Source organism: Plodia interpunctella, chromosome 16 (genome assembly GCF_027563975.2).
Source record: "Plodia interpunctella isolate USDA-ARS_2022_Savannah chromosome 16, ilPloInte3.2, whole genome shotgun sequence".
Classification (NCBI taxonomy): domain Eukaryota; kingdom Metazoa; phylum Arthropoda; class Insecta; order Lepidoptera; family Pyralidae; genus Plodia; species Plodia interpunctella.
The window spans coordinates 8,906,778-8,925,096 of record NC_071309.1 but is presented as its reverse complement, the minus strand read 5'-3'; the positions used below and the strand labels follow the sequence as shown (position 1 = coordinate 8,925,096).

The following is an 18,319-nucleotide window of genomic DNA, read 5'->3' as shown; positions in this document are numbered from 1 at the left end:
TTTATATTTTACATAAAAAAATTAAGAACTTACCCTTGCTTTATCTAGTAATTCACGGCCGTGAGCTAATCCATCAACTGGAATATCAAGCTCGGTTATAGCAGGCTCACATTCATCAAGATTATTAAGAATGCTCTCAAGAGTATCTTCATATTCTTTGAATTTCGCGAGTCCCTCTCTGAGACGACGTTCGATCTGCAGAGCGGTAGCTAATAAAGACTTGTGGCTATCGTTTACATTCTTCAGCTGCTTTCCAACTGTGTCTTTGATTGATGGTGTAGTAGCTTCATATCTTTCAATCTGTGCTTTGCCTTTAGCTTCTAACTCGTCAAGAGTTGTTCTGTATTTCTGAATATCATCTAATAACACAGCATGTTGTGCAAGCTGTTCCTCAGTTTGCTCTCTGTTAGATATATACAGTGAATTGTGAGCCATGAGTTGGAAGGATATCTGCAGTAACCACTTTTCTGTGTCTTGCAGTGACTGGTGATATTGATTGTAGTCTTTGATATCAGATTCTAGTTCAGCTTTCTTAGCAGCACACTTTGCTCGTAGAGCATTACATTTCCTTTCAATTTCCGTGACTGATTCTTTTACTGCAGGTTTCTTAGCCCATCCACTGAGCTCAGCAGCTTCACCCTTCAATCTCTCTAATTCAGGTTTCTTGTTGTCAATTTCCTCTTCGATATGTTTGTATTTTTCAAGGAGTGTTTTCATTTCACCAAGTTCACCACTTGCAGGTGGCACTTTATCCAAGTTTTGTTCAGTATCTTTGATCCATTGATTCATCTTGTTTTTAGAATCTTCAAAGTCATCCCACTTTCCTATGGCTGCTTTAAGTTGAGCAGTTATTGAATTCAGATCAATCTTCAATTGGTCCCAGCTTTCTTGAAGTACTTTGACATCATTTCTCAAACCATCTTGTTCTTCAGGTGGGGTATTATTTAATGCTTTCTTAAATGCTTCTTGTAATACAACTAAAAGGTGGTGACCTTCAGTCATACGGTTGCTAACCAATTTAACAGTTTCAAGCTTATCTTTAGTGGTATCAACATCACCAACTCCAATGGAGTCATGAACAGTACCATGAGCCGTTTCAAGCCATTGCTGTAAATCTTGCTTAGCTTTTATGAATTCCGTGTGATCTGATAGATTCTTTTCGCCATTAGAAACCAAACCTTGAATTTTGGTCAGTAAGGTAGTGTATTCTGTCTGCAGATTGACTGTTTTATCACGAACCCAAGCACATGCGCTTAACTCCATGAGATTTTCACATCGGTCATTCAATTCTTCTAAAACATGCTTGTGTCCTAATGCTTCAGTCAAAAGTTCCTATAAAATTGAATTGTGTATTTAGATAAAACTAGATTACATATAAATGGAATATGATATATAACTGATTTAATAACTAAACAATACTTACTCGGCACTTTTCAAGATGTTCAGGCGTAATTTTATCAACTTTCTGCACTGCTTTCAGCTTATTGTCGAAATCTTTTACCCATTTGCTCATTTTATCTGAAGTTTCCAAGAAATCTGCCCAAGCAGAAAGACACTTTTCTAATAGTTTCTTAGTATCTTTGCATATTTGCTGAAGGTTCTCCCATTCTATCTGTAACTGTTTAATTTCTTGGTTGATACTGTCTTTGCCTTCATTACTCGTTGTGGTCAAAACAGCTTCACTAAGTTTGATAGTTTTCTTAAGCAGATCTTCTCCTTTGGGCAAGGATTCTGTTATTTTGTTGACTTTTTGAAGTTTTTTCTGTACTTCTTCCTTTTCTCCATGTGAGTCAGAGCACTGTTGTATTTCAATCTTGCAATTGCGTATCCAGTCGTAGAAGTTGTCGTATGCCTCTTTATATTGTATGTGAGAGTTGACATAATCTTCCAGTTTCTAAAATCATACAAAACAGATCAGAGCAATTATAAATAAACATATTAAAAACACTTAAAAAATATTAATACCTCAAATTAAATAGTACTGAATATTTTTTATTGAGAATATTGAGTTAATACTTACGCTAATCATTTCATTTACAGTCTTTCTGATACTATCATAGCGTTTCAAAGTATCATCTATATCCTTATTCTTTAACGAACCATCCTCTTTCAGTTTTTCATTGAGCTTCTTAACGAGATCACTATGAGAATCGATGTCTCTGTTGAAGGTCTTGAATTTCTCCAGTTTTGCTTTCTTTTCCGATAAGTCGTTCATCAATGAATCATCAGATTGTAACTTTTGATCGATGTCATCTAACCATTCAACCAATAGTTTGTGTATCTGCAAATTATAATTAAAACATAACTCAATTAGTGTTATTTATTTATTTAATAAATATACGTTTATTAAAATGACGTACAACTTATAAATACTTAGAAAAAAATCTTACCTTCGATATGTCATCAAATTGAGCAGCTCTGCTAGTAAGCTTATTCCTTACATCTTGCAAATCTGCTATTAATTTATCAAACTCTTGTTTCAGGTTATCAGTGTCCTCTTGTATTTTAGCAGCTCCTGTTTGCTCTGTGTTCATTATAACTTTTTCTTTTAGTTCCAGAAGATACCTCAGTTTGTTTTGACCTTGCTCCAGTGACTGTCGTAAAAGCTTCACAGTATTAAGTTTGCTGTTAACTTCAGGTAACGTATTTGGTATTTCAGCACATTGGTTGAGCTTTTCCCGAGTTCTATCCAGCCAGTCTTGACATTCTCCATATAGGGCATTGTGTTGTTGATGTTCCTATTAAAAATTGCATTAATATGCTGACGTTAATAATTTTACGATTATAAACAAAGAAATCATTGTAAATATATAATTGATAATAATTATAGGATCCATTCAGGATATTCACAATAATTTCTTGTGTCTTTAATTTATTATGAATTAATTGCAGTTAAGTATAAATATTTTATTAGCCATTACTTACTTGGTAGTGGAGTTCCAGCCTCTTCATGACTTCCTTGGCCAGGGACAGCAAAGCATTATACTTGGTAGTGAGCTGGGTGATGCCATTAGATATCCTTGTGTCAGCGCAGGTTTCTAATAAAGTTTGCGCGCGCATGTTCAGTTTGTCAAGTTCAGCTTGCCAGTCAAATAACATTTGTAGATGTCCCTAAGCAAAAACGAAATTGGTTAGACAATACATCTAGAAATAGACATCTCATTTTCACGAATTCAAAAATGTTATTTACCTGAAACTCCTCGAGAACAACCTTCTTTTGCTCCAAGTTATTTTGTAGTTTGTTAAATGATTGTACTAGTTTTTCAGTCTTCGACAACCAATCTAGGGCTTCCTTGTATTGCTCTTCATATTCTGTCCACTTCACGATACCGCCTTCAATCAGGGCTTTGGTGTTATTAAGCTGTTCACTAAAGGAAATAATAACTGTATTAGAAGACAACTAAGTACAATAAAAATATAGTAATTTAAGTAGCCGGATAAATGGGCAAATGTAGCCACACGTTTAGGAACCAGAATGTCGGCGGCAGAGAGGCAGACCTAGAACGAGGTGGCGCGACGATATCCAGCGCTTCTTGCCAGAATAGCGGAAACTCACTTTGAATCAAGAGTTATGGAAGCAGAAAGGAGAGACCCTTGTCCAGCAGCAAGGCACAAAATAGGCTTTTTTTTAAATAAACTAAAACACTTACACATAGGTATCATATTCTTCTTGCATAAGAGCGACTTCTTCCTCTATATCTTCTCTATCATCATCATCGGCTAAACCACAGGATATTTCACCCTGCTCAAGCGCTTTTTGCAACTTTGCTTGACCTTCAGGTAGTTCACTTTCCAATACTTTAAGTTGTGAGATTTTGCTACTTAATGATTCTTTATCTCCAGTTGCATCTGAACACTTTCCTAGTCGTTCTTTTGCAGCTCTGATCCATTGAACAAAGTCTGAACCAGCGTCGATAAATGCTTGATGTTGTTCAACTGTCTCTTTCTGTTTTTCATATAAATCTTTGGCTTGCTTGGATAACGATTCATATTTAGTGGTAATTTCAGATGCTGGAGCCTGTTGCATAAGTTCTGAAGCCTTAGAAGTTACAGACTGAATCATAGGTTCAAACGAAACGATATCTTGCACAATATTGTTTGTTTGACGGAGCGTGGCTTTTCGCTCGCCCAGACCAAGGCCGGTGGTAAGACCAGCAAGGCGATCTTGGCCCTTTTTGGACTTGGCGACCTTTTGTTCACACACTTCTTGTAATTTTGCTTCTCTATCTGAGATCCATTGTTGTAGTTGTGAGTAACTGGAGCTATAGTCTGCCCATTGGAGCATAGCAGTTTCGAGATGAACCTTTGCTGTTGTCATCTTCTTTACAAGACGATCCCATTCATTTTGTAGTTCTTTCAACTCAGTGTTAATTTTGTCTTTGCCATCAGATCTAGTATTTCTCAACACTTTTTCACCACTGTTTATGGTTGCGTGTACAAGGTTCTGACCTTCTTCACGACGTTTTAGTAAATCTTCAATTTGTTCTAGCCTTTTCTGCAAACATTCTTTACTGCTGTTACTACCAGCTTCACTGCCACTTCGGGTAATTTCCCAAGCATCATCAATCCATTTTTTGGTGTTTGCGTAGTTATCATCATAAGCTTGGTGTTGTTCGTAATTTGTTTCAACTTTTTTAAGAACATCATTGGCCATATTTACTAGTACTTGATATCTGGAGTTAAGATGTCTTAGTTGATTATTTACATAAGTATCAAGGTGTGAGGAGAGCAGGCCAGCAGCGGAAGCATTGAAGTTATCAATATCATCTTTGCCTTTGTTCAATTGGTCAACGATTTCTTTTACTTCGTTTACTTGAGCACCCTTTTCTTTGGCAGTGCCTAAAAGTGCAAGTTTGTGATTTTTGATGAGGATTTCTTTTTGTTGTAACCAGTCAGACAATCTCTCATATTCATCTTTGTATTCTCGCCATTGGTTCACTGTATCTTCTAATTGACTCTTCTGCTGTTTTATCTCATTGAAAAGATCATCAAAACTTTCTTTCAACGCCTTCATCTCATTCTTGATAACTGTTTGACCTTCAGGGGAAGTACTTGCAAGAACAACTTCACCGGTATGTTGTAAGTGTTCTAGAAGTAGTTCTCCTTGTGCTTGTTTATTAATAAGAGCTTCAAGAGGTGCAACCGAGTTTTCAATAGCTAATTTATCACTTAAAGGTTTCGATTTCAGCGATGGAACCTTTTCTCTTGCTCTTGTGAGCCACTGTATGAGTTCATCATGTGCTTCTTTATATAGCCTGTGATCCTTATATTGTTCTTCACGATCAGCAAGTAACTTTTTGACCTTATCATACAAAGTATCAAACTTGTTCAAGGTTTCTTGAGCTCTGGAAGCAGCTTGGTTTTGTTGCCCACTAGCAATCATTTCTGCAGCTTTTGCTTTTAGTGTATCAACGTCTAATCGATCACAGCGAGCTTTTTCTTCAACTTCTTTAAGTTTTTCGAGCTGTGCTCTCTTATCAAGTATTGATGATTCAAATGGAGTCAACTCTGCAAGCATGTTTTCAAGCCAGTTATTACTTTTGTCTATTAACTGTATTTGTTCGAGGAATCCAGCCCATTTAGTAACAGAATCATCCAGCATACTCTTTGTTTCGATCATTCTTGATAATAAAGCAGACCATTGCTCTTGTAATGCTACAAGAGAATTATTTATTGCTTCGTGGCCAGATGGAGCTGTATTGGCCATTACGTTTTGAGCTAGTTCCACCAAAGTTTGCACTTTAGTAAAACCTTCATCTTTAGTTAGTAGTAAGTTTTGTATAAGTACTAGTTTGGTCTCTAAATCGTCCTGGGAGCAAGAGCTCAAGTCAGCACAGAAATCTAACTTATCTCTCAGTTCCTCGATCCATTGCGAGCATTCAGCCACGTTACTTGCAAACTCTTGGTGTGTTTTTACGTATTGTTGCCATCTGTTAGTCAAGTCTTTAACCTTTTGCGAAAGACTTTGATATTTTACAGACAAGTCAGATATTTGAGAACCACGAGGCCCCAAAATACCGGTGTAAAGGTTTTGTGCCTTCTCAGTAATATTATCAATTTCAAGTTCTTTGGCCCGAACCTCACCTTGCAATTCCTGGAATTTATTGAATTGTTCTAGTTTCTCAGGTAATGTTGCTTTTAAGTCAACTGCATGAATTTGAGTATCTGTATTTCTTATCCAAGTCAAACATTGATCTTTCATATTTTCGTACTCATTCCATTGTTGTATTTTATTTTCTAGCGACTCGATAGTCTTATTGATGTAAGATACTAAACCTTCCCATTCTTGGTGAGATGCATCAATTTGATTTCTAATATTTGCTTGTCCATTGCTTATCGTTCCAGGTAAAACTTTCTCTCCTAACGAACGAATTTTATCAATTCTATTCTTTTCTTCAGGTAAACTTAACTGTAATGACTTGAGTTTCTCACAATTACTACTCAGAGCAACTCGTTCCAAGTTAACGTCACCCCAAAGTTCTGCTGTATTATGTGTGGCTTCTATCCACTCTTGCAAGTCCATGACAGCTTTAGTGTACTGTTGATGGTTATTAACTATAGCTTCGTATTGTTCAACGAATTGTTTGGCTCTTGATAGAATAGATGCATGTCGCTGTTTCAGCTGACTAATTTCCTTGGTGATGTCTTTAGTTACATCAGGAAGAGATTGTGCTCTTTCATCTAAATTTATAATATCTTGTTGATGTGAAATGGCATCTTGAAGGTAGGTTCTGTATACGTTTAGTTGATTTCGTTTTTCATCTAATGTTGCTCTTAGTTCAATTTCTTTAGGCAAATTCTTTTCAGCCAGTGACAGCCACTGTTGAACTGACTTTAGATTATCTTCAAATGATGACCACTTATTCAGTTCGGAATCCAAATTTCTTTCTGCTTTAGTGATGTTATCATACAGATTATCGATAGCCTGTTGGATATCATGTAGTTGTTGTTCAATTAATTCTTTACCTTCAAGGGATGTAGATGGGTAACATTTCTCTCCCATTTCAAAAGTGTTGTTTACAAGCAGCGTAGCATTACGCCTTTGACTAAGCAAATCATTGAGACTCTCCCTTTTGGCACTTATGCCTTCAGGAGTGTTGGATAAGCTCTTATTACATTCATCAAATTTATGTTGAGCTGCTTTGATCCAATCTGTACATTGATTGTATTTATCTTGATAAGCATTATGATCATTGACAGCTTGCTCACATTTCTTGACGAGTTCTTTTGCCGTTGATTGAACTGATTGGAAGCGTGATGTCATTTGTTGTAAATTCATTGTAATTCTTGTATCATTACAATTTTCAATCAAGTCACTGAACTCGTCTGTTATTTTATCGACATCGTTTTCGGTCTTCTTTAAGTTTGCTAAAATAGCCTGTAAAATATATATCCGTTTATTAACAAATTGATATTATAAGAAAAATAGGTTTAAACTAATCTACAACATCTACCATTAGTAACGACTTTCAGAAGTAGGTTTGTAAGTACATATTGAAGAACAACATAATATGAATTTTGTAAGAATAAGAAATAACCCATAAACCATTACCTCTAATTTAATAATTAGTAGTAGTAGTCGTAATATCGCATTAAACATATTAAAAAGAGATTATAATTTTGTAGATACATACAAGCAGATTGTCTTAATCCCTCTTGTTAGAATTTTCTAAATATTAGGTACTTTTGTGAAATTAGAGGTCTACTGAAAATTAGACTATAATCCTACAGTGCTTAGGATACTGCTCATCCTATTTTTAATCTTACTTGATCCAAAGCTTCTCCCAATCTTATGAGTGCGCTCATATCATTGTCATGATTATCAATCGCTTTACATAAATCCTGTTCGAAATTTTTTGATGAAATTAATTGAAAACAACAAAAAATAAAATAAACATATTGTGAATAGATTTCAGCATACATACCTGGTACTTATTGAGCTGATCAACCTTTTCTTCTAATGTTGCTTTTGGAGTGTACGTTTTCAAACTCATCTCTGTATCACTCAACCAATGCTGCAGACGGTCATTAGCACTATCAAATTCTATCCATTGCTGTATCTTGTCTTCGATTCCGCGTTTTACATCGTGAACAGTAGCTGTGAATTTTTCCAAGTCAGCTCTCAGTAGAGCTAGTTCCCTTGACATAGCTTCTTTGCCTCGTGGTGATAACTTTGAAGAATTATTATCAATCAAGTCTGACAATATTTTTAATTTATTATTGCCCGTAGGAATAGCATCCAGTAATTCTTGGATTTTACCAAGCTTTCCCTGAAGAGCTGTTTTATTTCCAGTAAAATCAGATAAAAGATGCAAACGATCCCACAAGTGCTTTTGGTAATCTTGTAATGATTTCTGTTGGTCAGTGAACTGTTGGTATATCTCAAAAGTACTTTCATGTTTATCGATAATAATAGTGAGACGATTAGTTAACGCGTTATATCTATCCCATACTGATTGTATGATCGCAGACATTTCGTCATTTTCACTTTTACCTGAATGTAAGGTGGCTGCTACATTCTTTGCCTTTTCAGTAACGGTTTCAATAACTCTCTTATGAGAACAAATTTCCTGCAGTAATGTTTTGTTTTTCAGTAATTTGGACTTGATTTCCTGAGCTGAATTTAACACTGCTTTTTCTTCAGATTCTACAATCTTTTCTTTCTCATCCAACCATGATAGAGTTTGCTGCAGAACATCTTGGTAACTTGACCACTGCAGAGTTTGAGATTCATATTCTTTTTGCTGTTGTAGTATTGTATCATTGAGCTTATCCCATCTCTCTCTAAGTGCTCTTATTTCACCGCGAATATTTTCTCTACCATTTGCAGCTGTTTCAGGAAGTACTTTATCACCAGCAGTCGTTAAAATACTTATTTTATGCTCACCATTTTCTCTCTCCATTAAGAATACTTGAAGTTTACTACCCTTGCTCTCTATACTTAATTTGTCCTCTTTTGTAACCATTTGAGATACTTGTTCTTCTAAAGGCTTTAACCATGCATCGAATTCGTTACGTAATTGGGCATATTTTTTATGATCCATAACGAGTTCTGACCAGTGATTGACTATATCCTTAGAAATCAAATGCAATTGCTGGTAACGACTACTCACTTGTGTCACAAGTGGTTTTAAACGATCAACGCCACTCAACTGAATAAGGCTGTGAGATTCATCTACGAACGCGTCGATTTCTTTTTCTTTTGCATTAATTTCGTTACGTAGATCTACGTACCGTTTCAACTGAGCTTCTTTTTCTTGCAGCGTTGAGCAAAGACTTTGATCGCGACACTTTGATTCCATATCTTTTAGCCAGTCAGATATATGCTCTATTGAGTAATCGAACTTATTCCAAATATCTAACGTATGTTTTAATTTTTGTTCTGATGCTCCAATACTACCAACTGCGTTACGTAGTTGATCTAATAAGTTATCGATCTCCGTTTTTATAACGGCATTACCCGCTTCCGAAGTGCTCTTGCTTACAGTAGCAAAAACATTACGTATCTCATCTAGTTTATTTGAACCAATTTTTTCAATATCTTTAAGTGCTACAGCAGACTGAAGTTTTCTAATAATTTCGGGTTTTTCTCCAGTTGAACTTTCAATATCAAGAAGTTTTTCTGATTGAGATCCAAGCCATTCTTTGTATTGTTGGATAAGGCGAACCAAATCTTCGTGTCTCTTCACACAATCTTCCAAGTTGTCTTGAAGATTTTGTGATTTAGTTACAATATTTTGGAAAAGTTGTTTTATAGATTGCAGATAAACATTTAATGAAGCGTCATGTGTTTGATCTACCAACTGTTGTGCTTTGTCACAAACAGATTCCACAAGCTGTTGATGAGTCATGATTTCTTGGTGCATTATCTTGTGATTCTGCAATTGGGCTTTCTTTTCTTCTAACGATGCTTTTAATTCTGTGTGCTTTTGCATTGCTCTTTCTACGTCTTTCAACCACTTTGTTAGTTGTTCTTGTGCTAATGAAAAGTCGGAAAATTGTAACAAACACTGATCTAATTTATTCACAGTTTCTTGGAAGTTATCTCCGAAACTATCCCACAAAGTTCTGATTTTCCGAATTTTCTGGCGGATAACTTCTCTGCCATCTGGGCTTGTATGTGTATATAATTTTTCACCTAAACTTAAGAATTCTTCAAACGCCGGAGTCTTTTTATTTCTAGTTTCATATAATTCCTTAGCTTTATTTTGTTTTTCTTGTAAAACAGCATAATCACCAACAATTTCATTCAAATCTTGGAGTTCACTTAACATTCCTATTAACCATTTCTCCATATTATTGTATTCGTTTTCAAAATCTTGATGTTCAGATACGAAAACTTCATATTTTGATATAGTTTCATTAACTAAATTATTCAAGGTGTGGTATCGAGTAGCAAGCTTTGACGTTTTATTGCTTAGCTCAGACTCATTTGCAACATTTTGTTTACCGTCAGTTAAAGCAGCAAAGTCAGAGCTTCTAGCCGCCAATTCACTTTGTATTTCCTTAACCTTTTGTAAGTGAGCCACTTTAGCTTCGAGATTGCTTTTGAGGCTTTGGTCTCTCAATTGATTTTCTTTAACCTTCAACCATTCTTCAAGTTCATCTAAGGTCTTTTGACTCTCATTCCAATGTTTTAATGTATCTTTTAGTTTTTTGTCTTGCTCCTGACACTGTGTAGCAAATTGGTCCCAAGTAGTTTTTAATTGTTCGAATTCACTGATGAGAACTGGATGGCCGTTAGGACTTGTAGTCTCTAAAACAGTATCTAGCTGTATTTTTAACGTCTTCAGTGTACTTTCGATATTTTTACCTTTAGTTGCAACTTTCTCAATAGCTGCAATTTTAGCGTCAACATCTTCCTTTTGTGTTACTACACTGTAATTCAATATACTATTTTCGGCTACAATGTGATTTAGGCGGTCTCGACAATCTTCAAATATTTGAACATATTTTTCGTGATCCGTTACGTGAGATTCACATACAGAAACTCTTTTTTCTAGTTCCTTTGACATATTGTTATATCTGTCAATCGTTTTGGATAGGCTCTTTTCAGCTTCTTCGTCGGGCATCATCTTGATTTTGTCTGTTAACTGAGAAAGCATCGATTGGTGTAAATCCACTTCTTGGTGCAAAATTTTATTACCATGCAACTGCGCCTTCTTTTCAGGTAATGTTGGGCATAGTTTGAATTCACCTAACTCTTTTTCTTTGTCAGCTATCCATTTTTGCACTTGATTGAAAGTATCATCAAATGATGATCTCTTGTTTATAGTTGTTTCTATATCTTTTATGACGTTATTAAGAGAATCTACCGAATCTTCAAAATATTTTCTAAGTGTTCTTAATTCATTTCTCACTTCTTCTCGACCTTCAGGAGTTATTCCACTAAATAATGCTTCACCCGATTCAATGCCGTTATTTAGTAATCTTTGTCCAACTTCTTTATTATCATTTAATTTTTTGACTTGTTCCAGGTCAGCTGGAGATGGTTTTGCATGTTTACTCATCATAGCTAAATCTTTTATTTTATTGTTATTATCTTGAAGCCAGTTTTTGAACTCGGCTATTGACTTATCATATTTTCCTTTATTATCTTTCAAGTCTTTCAATCGTTGCAAATGATTGTCCATAAATTTTCCAACAGTTTGATATCTAGTTACTAAATGATTAATATATTGCAATACCCTTGAATCTGGATTACGAGATAATATTTTTTCCCCAATTTCACTAAGTTTATTTATGTCGCCTTGATATTCTTTTACTTCTTTATTTAATCCATCAATTTCAGCAATTTTTCCATCAATTTCATTCAAATTTAATAAGTTTGCAGCTTCAAGCCGGACTTTATTCTCTTTATCTTTCAACCAATCAGACACATTCTCTAAAAGCGCTTCGTATTCTTGCCAGGCATCCATGTTTTCTCTTAATCTGTTCTTTATTTCATCATAATTAGCTGCCAAGACGTCTAAATTCTTTTTGGCTTTTTCTGTTTGTATAGCTGCTTCCTGTGCGCAAACTGGTTCAGCAACAATTTTTAAAATATCACTTGCTTCTTTCAATTCTTTTATTTTGCTTGCACATTCTGCTATTCCGTTTTCAACGTCAAGTAAAGCTGCATTCTTTACTTCTAAATTGTATTTGTCACTACCAACATCAGGCATACACCATCTAGTTTTATCGTCTAGTATTTTCAAATTTCTATTGAACATAGCAAGTTTATCAGTAAATAGTTTTTGTAAGAACGTAAGAAGTGTAGTTTCAGTTTTGTTCGCATGAATGAGTACACTTTCAAATCTCTTTTGTAATGTACTTAACTCTTTTGGCACTAACGATTCGTAGAATCCTGGATAGTTAGCATTCATTTCAGATACATTTTGTGCTAAATTATCAATATCATCACTTAAATTTTGGAGTTCGAGTTTACATGCTTGACACTTTTTCAACCGATCCAATATTTTTGCATTATCGCCTGTCATATCATCACATTTGATAATGTCATCACGTATTTTACTAACTTTATCTGAAAGTTGCTTGATGTTCTCTTTCAGTTTATTTTCTTTTGTTTCTAAAGATGACACTGCGCTTTCCAAGTTCTCTGCCAAAGTCTGCAAGGCCGCAAATTCAGTATCCAAATAATCTGTAATTGAAGAAACTTGACCAGTTGGAATATTTTTATTTAAGTTAATTATTTGCTCACATTTGGCTTTGATACTATTTTTTAAACCCAAATAGATGGGTAATTCTTCTTTATATTTAGTAAGATGGTTTTGACCAAATCTGATTTCCAGGTTATCACAGGCATTTGCCAAATTTTGACCAGTTTCACTAAGCCAAGTTACGACTTGATTTTTCGTATCGTCAATCTGTCGCCACACTTGTAATTGTGATTCCAAATCTTGTATTCTCTTAATTGTAGCATCATTTACTTTTTCCCATTTGGTTTGAGATGCCAAGAAAGCTTCTTCGAGAGGACTCGTATCAAATCCACCTAATGTTGATGCTTGTTTCAATATAGATTGTTTAATAACATCCATTTGGTCGAGCAACCCCTTTGATCGTTTCAATATTTCATATGACTTTTTGGCTTTATCTAACGACTGAGCTGTCTGCACATAGTCACTGGGTGCATCTTTAGATTCATTATAAAGTTGTTCTGCTCTTCCCTTTTCTCTATCAAAAGCAACAGTGAAATTCTTCAACTCCTGCAAAGTGGAAGATAACAATATGTATTTGTTCTTTGTATCACGAACAACGTTTACTATTTGGTCCCAATTGTTATCTGCCGTTGAAAGAGCATTTTGGATAGTGCCCATGTTAGGTTGATCTTCTCGCATTAAATGCAGTCCTTCTTCTCTTAACTCCTTTCTTACTGATTGTTTTTCTTTTAATTCAGCATCAAGTTTATCTAATTGTTCAGTCATATCTTGGATTGTGGCCTCAGTTAAAGGTACTGGTTTTTGAGCCATGTCATTAAGGGCGGATTGAATACTATGCAAAACTTGTGCTAATGCATTGTGTTGGACATTAAATTTGTCCCATCTTGCTCCAACTTTTTGTACGAGATCTCTCTTGTTTGTAACTTGATTTAATAAAGTATCGGCTTTCATTTCTATTTCTTTGACTAAGCTAGTAGGCGACATAATTCTTCCAGTATTTTGATCTGTCACTTTAACCTTTGAGGGTCCGTCTAATAAAGCAACATTACTCTTCCATTCTGGAACTTTTGTAATAATATTGACCAACTCTTGCCTCAATATTTCATAACTTTCAGGCGTAAGTTTCGGCCCATCAATCTGATATTGAATATGACCAAGTTGTTGTTTTGTATCATCGTACCAGTTTAATAAGTCAGACCATTTCTGTAGAATAGCTTTGTTCTGTTGTATGTTGGATTCAATGATCTGATAATGATGAGCAATATTGGAATACGTTTCACTTAGAGATCGAGATTCATCAGGATGAGATGAAAGAGTCATATTTTTAATTTCGTTGTATATGTCGGTAAACTCAGGTGCCTTAGCAGCATGTTCTTGTAGCAAAACATGCATGGATTGTAAAGTAGGCTCTACCTTATCCGCAGCAATTTGATCATAGCTTTCAGTCTTTCTCCTAATACCAGTAATCCAGTTATCGAAGTTGTGTAGTTTAGTTACAAATTCTTGTCTGTCAATTATCTTATCAGATAGTTCATTTACTTTAGATCTGACAGTTTCAGCCAAATCATTTGTGCGTTGTTTAATATCTGCCACTTTGTTCTTTAGAATTGTGGCGCCCTCCGGTTGGATACTATGACAAATGTTATCACAAGTTTGTGATAAACTAATAATTTTAGCTTGCTGCTGAGAAATTTCATTTCCAAACGATTTTAATTTATTGAGTTCCCGATCTAGCTTTTCAACTTGTGGAGATTCAACGGATAAGTTGCGACTGCTAAGCAATTTTTCACCACTTTCAATCCAAGTTTCTAATTTTGCTGCTTCACGCTCAAAGTTTTCCCAATTGGTGACTAATTTATCCAGTTTATTATTCCACTGGTCAGCTAAATCATGAACTACAGCCCAACGAGAATGAATGGCGTCGACTTCGTCAGGTGCACTTGTCTTCCCTGATAATTGGTGACTAACACTAGAAAGTATTTGCAAATTCATTAATTGTTTATCACTATCGCCGAGAAGTGCTCTTGATTGTTGTTGTAACTGTTGAGCTTCAGATAGTGTAGATGGTTTTGGAACATTTCCTAATTTTATTTCAGCTTCTTCAATCCATGGTTTGATTTCTGCTACACCTTTTTGGTACCGCTGCCAACTAGCCAAATCATGCTCTACAACTTTAGTTTGGTGTTCTGTAGATCGTTGTAAGTCTGCCATCATTTTTTCTAATAATGCAACTTCTCCTTTTAATCTATTTGCATCTTGGACTCTATGCTCAATAGCTAATTTAGAACCTTGATCAGCAACACCTTTAATTACGTTTAGTTTTTCTGCAATCACACTTTGTAATGCCTGGGATTTCACCACACGTTCTTCTGGACTGATGTTCTCAGACTGTATCTGTGATATCAACGCAGGGCTTTCTTTTTTAATCCATTCACGGACATGGTCCAATTTATGTTCAATTTTCACCCATTCTTCATTGAATTTTTCTAAATGTACTACTTTAGTCTGTACTTCATCTTCAACTCTTCCTAATTTATGTTCAATAGTTTGCAAATCCTTTTCTATTATTGGTTTAGGTTTATTAGCAGTAAGCGTTTGTAACTCAGCATATGCACTCTGCAACTGTGGAAGTCTTTCAGATTTAGCCTTTTCTATATCTGAACTAAGGATCTTGGTTTCTTGCAGTTCACGACCAATATTGCCGACACCAAGTTCCAGCCCTGGGTGAGCAATGTAGCTCTCAATCTTATCAAGATCAGACATAAGTTCTTCCTTCTGGTATTCGTAATTAGACCATACTTTTTGTGTATCCCGGAGTTTATGAAGTCGATCAGTAGAAGATTCGTAAGCAGTATTCCAGCCAGATTCAAGATTCCTAACGTCTTCTCTGACAAAGGCAGGTGCATTTGCATCCTTGATGAGCTCCTTACCTCGTTGTAACATTGACATGACAGAAGGTCGTTGGCGGTCAAGTTTCTGTACTTGTGCTTGTTGTTCAAGAACTAGTTGTTCTACGTGTTGCAAGCTCTGAGGCTCAGGTTCTACCAAAGCCTGTTGCTTAGCAGACTCAAGTATGCAAATAACTTCGTGTACTTCACGACGGTAAGTGTAACATCGCGTATACGTCTCAGTTTTGATCATTGTGATTTCAATAGTCGGTATTAGGTTCTTATATCTGGCAATAAGGTTTTCTAGTTTCACTTGTTCTTCTTGAGCTTCTACTTCTGGGCAATGGTTTGACAGCATGTCCAAAGTTTGCACAAGCCATTTCATGTCTTCTCGTTTTTTATCAGCTTCACGGCAGATATTCTACAAATAAATTTGTGAATTATAGGGCAACATTAGTATATAAAACTTTTGCGTGGAATAAAAATACATTAACTGTTACTTTACCATTAACTCCCTGAGCTATATCCAAAGATCGCATAAAAATATAACGATATCATTAAACAAAAAAAGATGAAACAAAGTATCATTTTAACATTCACAGTCACGAAATTACCAGATTACATTAAGACTTACCTGGAAAATCGTCTTCTCCCGTTCAAACGCCTCAGCAGAGTCAACTTCCCTGACTATACTATCCATAGTCTGATCGACGTGGTCCATCCACTTTTCCATTTCCCTGAACTTCTCTCTATAGGCGTCCCACTTCGCTGGAATCCTCTGCAACTGCTGTCTGAAGTGTTCGACCCTATGGACAGTGCTTTCCCACTGCTGCTCACATTTCCTCACGGCTTCTTCAAGGGTTGTGTCTCCAGTTTGATGCGTGTAGCTTGTGGCAATCTTATTAAGGTTCTGAAGACAATGCTCAACTTGCATTATCTTGCCCTGGTTGCGGAAGTATTCCTCATTCCTAATAAGGATTCCGTCAGCGTCGTCACTTTGGTTGTAAGCCTGTTGAAGAAAATAGATGTTAAGAATCATAAATGATTCATTATTGATCAGGATAAGTACAATAACTCCAAGATAACTATTCCAACAATTTCATGTTTATGGAGGATTCTGAAAAGCAAGAGTCAAGAGATCTAATCTAAGGACAATTATTGTACAATTGTGTTAAGATCCATTGCAATTATTGCAATGTTTTTAATGCTGTTTATTACATCGTACTTACGTGTAGTTACCGATTAGAGCAGAGCCTGATTAGGAAGGATTATTTATAGGAGAATTTTCTGACGTACCTGTTCCTCATAAACGATTTCCTTCTCGATATCCTTAATGCAATGGTGGAACACAGCCTCATCGAGTCTGAACTCCAGCTTCATCAGGTGAGGGGGAGCGCGGTCCAGCAGTTCCCTCCAGCGGCGCTGCAGCTCCTCCACCGTTTGGACCACTTTCGGACGATCTTCCTCGTTCACGAGCTGCAATTTAAAATACTGTCAATGTTTTGCAAATTGTTTTAATACATGGTATTATGTATTCTTCTGAACAACGATTATGATAGTCGCAATATAATTTTATTTTTAAAGCTTCTGATACAGATTTCCGTTTGCCAAGACGTTTTCCAAGTTTGGCAGTTATTTATCTGTGTTTGTAGCATTATTTTAATAAAAAAACATGACAGCCAAATTTCAAGCGTGAAGAAGTAACAAACAAACTTATTTTTGCATTTATAATATTAGTTGGGATAATTGAGATTGGAATTACTGAAACCATTTACCGCTACCAATTGTCGTTACCAATTTACCGTCAGTTGTGTGCTAGTTTACGAATTTTTACATGAATACTTACTTCAATAAGCTCGCGTCCAGACCTCACCAGCTCCGCCACGGCCCTCTCATCAGCTCCTTGGAAGAATCTCTTATGGAAATCGACAGCCTGCTTAGAATCCACTCTATTATCAGCTAACAAGGCTTCAGCTCTCGAAGCCCATTCTTCTACGGTTCGCTTCTTGACTTCAAAGTCTTCCCACGCTCGGACTAGACGTTGGAGGTCGGCCTCGCGGCGTGTGGCTTGAGAGGATACGTGGGCGAACCTGATTACGAAAGGGGGAATATGAGGAACTTATCATGAAGTCTAAAAAATAAATATTCACAAGTACAGACGCCAGATTCATATCGTATGCTGCATGAGCTCAATCTACAAGAGAGTTATTAACGATAAAGTATGGTGTGTCTCTCTTAGATCGGGACCACTCCATATCCTCTCGTGGATATCGTAAGAGGTTACTAAAAGATACATAGCGTATACAGCTAATAAGCAACTATATCATTCCCAAAGAGTGTTGACGTTAGGTAGACGGCCGGTTGATATTTTTTACGCTAATCCTGGGCTGAACGCTCCGGAAAACATGCGGAAATGAGAGACCAATAATATATGCTACTGTCTCACCTCTCATTGAGATCCCTCATGAGCCGCACTTGCTCGGTGACGTCAGCGCTCCTGTCAGTGTCCGCTGACTTGACGATGTTCTGGAAGACCTTGTTCTTGCTCTCCAGCATGGATCGGTAGTACGTGGTGCGCGAGAAGAAGCTGCGGTGGACCTCGTAGCGTTCTTCTATCACCTCGCTGGACAATAAATAAAAGTATAGGATTAAAAACTCAGAAAAATTGCTTCGGACTTATTTCGAAAGACGAATCATTAACACTTCACAGGAATAAAACTATTTATATGAATATTGATATGAATTGAAGTAATAGAAATACATCCAAAAATA

The 18,319-nt window shown here is 36.1% G+C and overlaps 1 protein-coding gene across 11 annotated transcripts in view; it reads right to left on the bottom strand.

The window, feature by feature from the left end:
• The window catches only part of Msp300 (Muscle-specific protein 300 kDa), a 168,795-nt gene that overhangs the window by 71,602 nt on the left and 78,874 nt on the right, over nucleotides 1–18,319 (bottom strand). For 10 of the 11 annotated variants that reach the window (XM_053757134.1, XM_053757133.1, XM_053757130.1 and 7 more), the window contains 13 exons: nucleotides 17,994–18,170; nucleotides 17,394–17,637; nucleotides 16,844–17,023; nucleotides 16,182–16,556; nucleotides 7,926–15,968; nucleotides 7,768–7,842; nucleotides 3,651–7,378; nucleotides 3,191–3,368; nucleotides 2,926–3,111; nucleotides 2,391–2,738; nucleotides 2,021–2,281; nucleotides 1,424–1,894; nucleotides 34–1,332 (listed from right to left, as the gene is read on the bottom strand). In XM_053757134.1, coding sequence (XP_053613109.1) covers nucleotides 34–1,332; nucleotides 1,424–1,894; nucleotides 2,021–2,281; nucleotides 2,391–2,738; nucleotides 2,926–3,111; nucleotides 3,191–3,368; nucleotides 3,651–7,378; nucleotides 7,768–7,842; nucleotides 7,926–15,968; nucleotides 16,182–16,556; nucleotides 16,844–17,023; nucleotides 17,394–17,637; nucleotides 17,994–18,170 — 15,565 coding nt within the window. The remainder of the gene's footprint in view (nucleotides 1–33; nucleotides 1,333–1,423; nucleotides 1,895–2,020; nucleotides 2,282–2,390; nucleotides 2,739–2,925; nucleotides 3,112–3,190; nucleotides 3,369–3,650; nucleotides 7,379–7,767; nucleotides 7,843–7,925; nucleotides 15,969–16,181; nucleotides 16,557–16,843; nucleotides 17,024–17,393; nucleotides 17,638–17,993; nucleotides 18,171–18,319) is intronic. The other variant, XM_053757136.1, reaches the window with a different exon arrangement.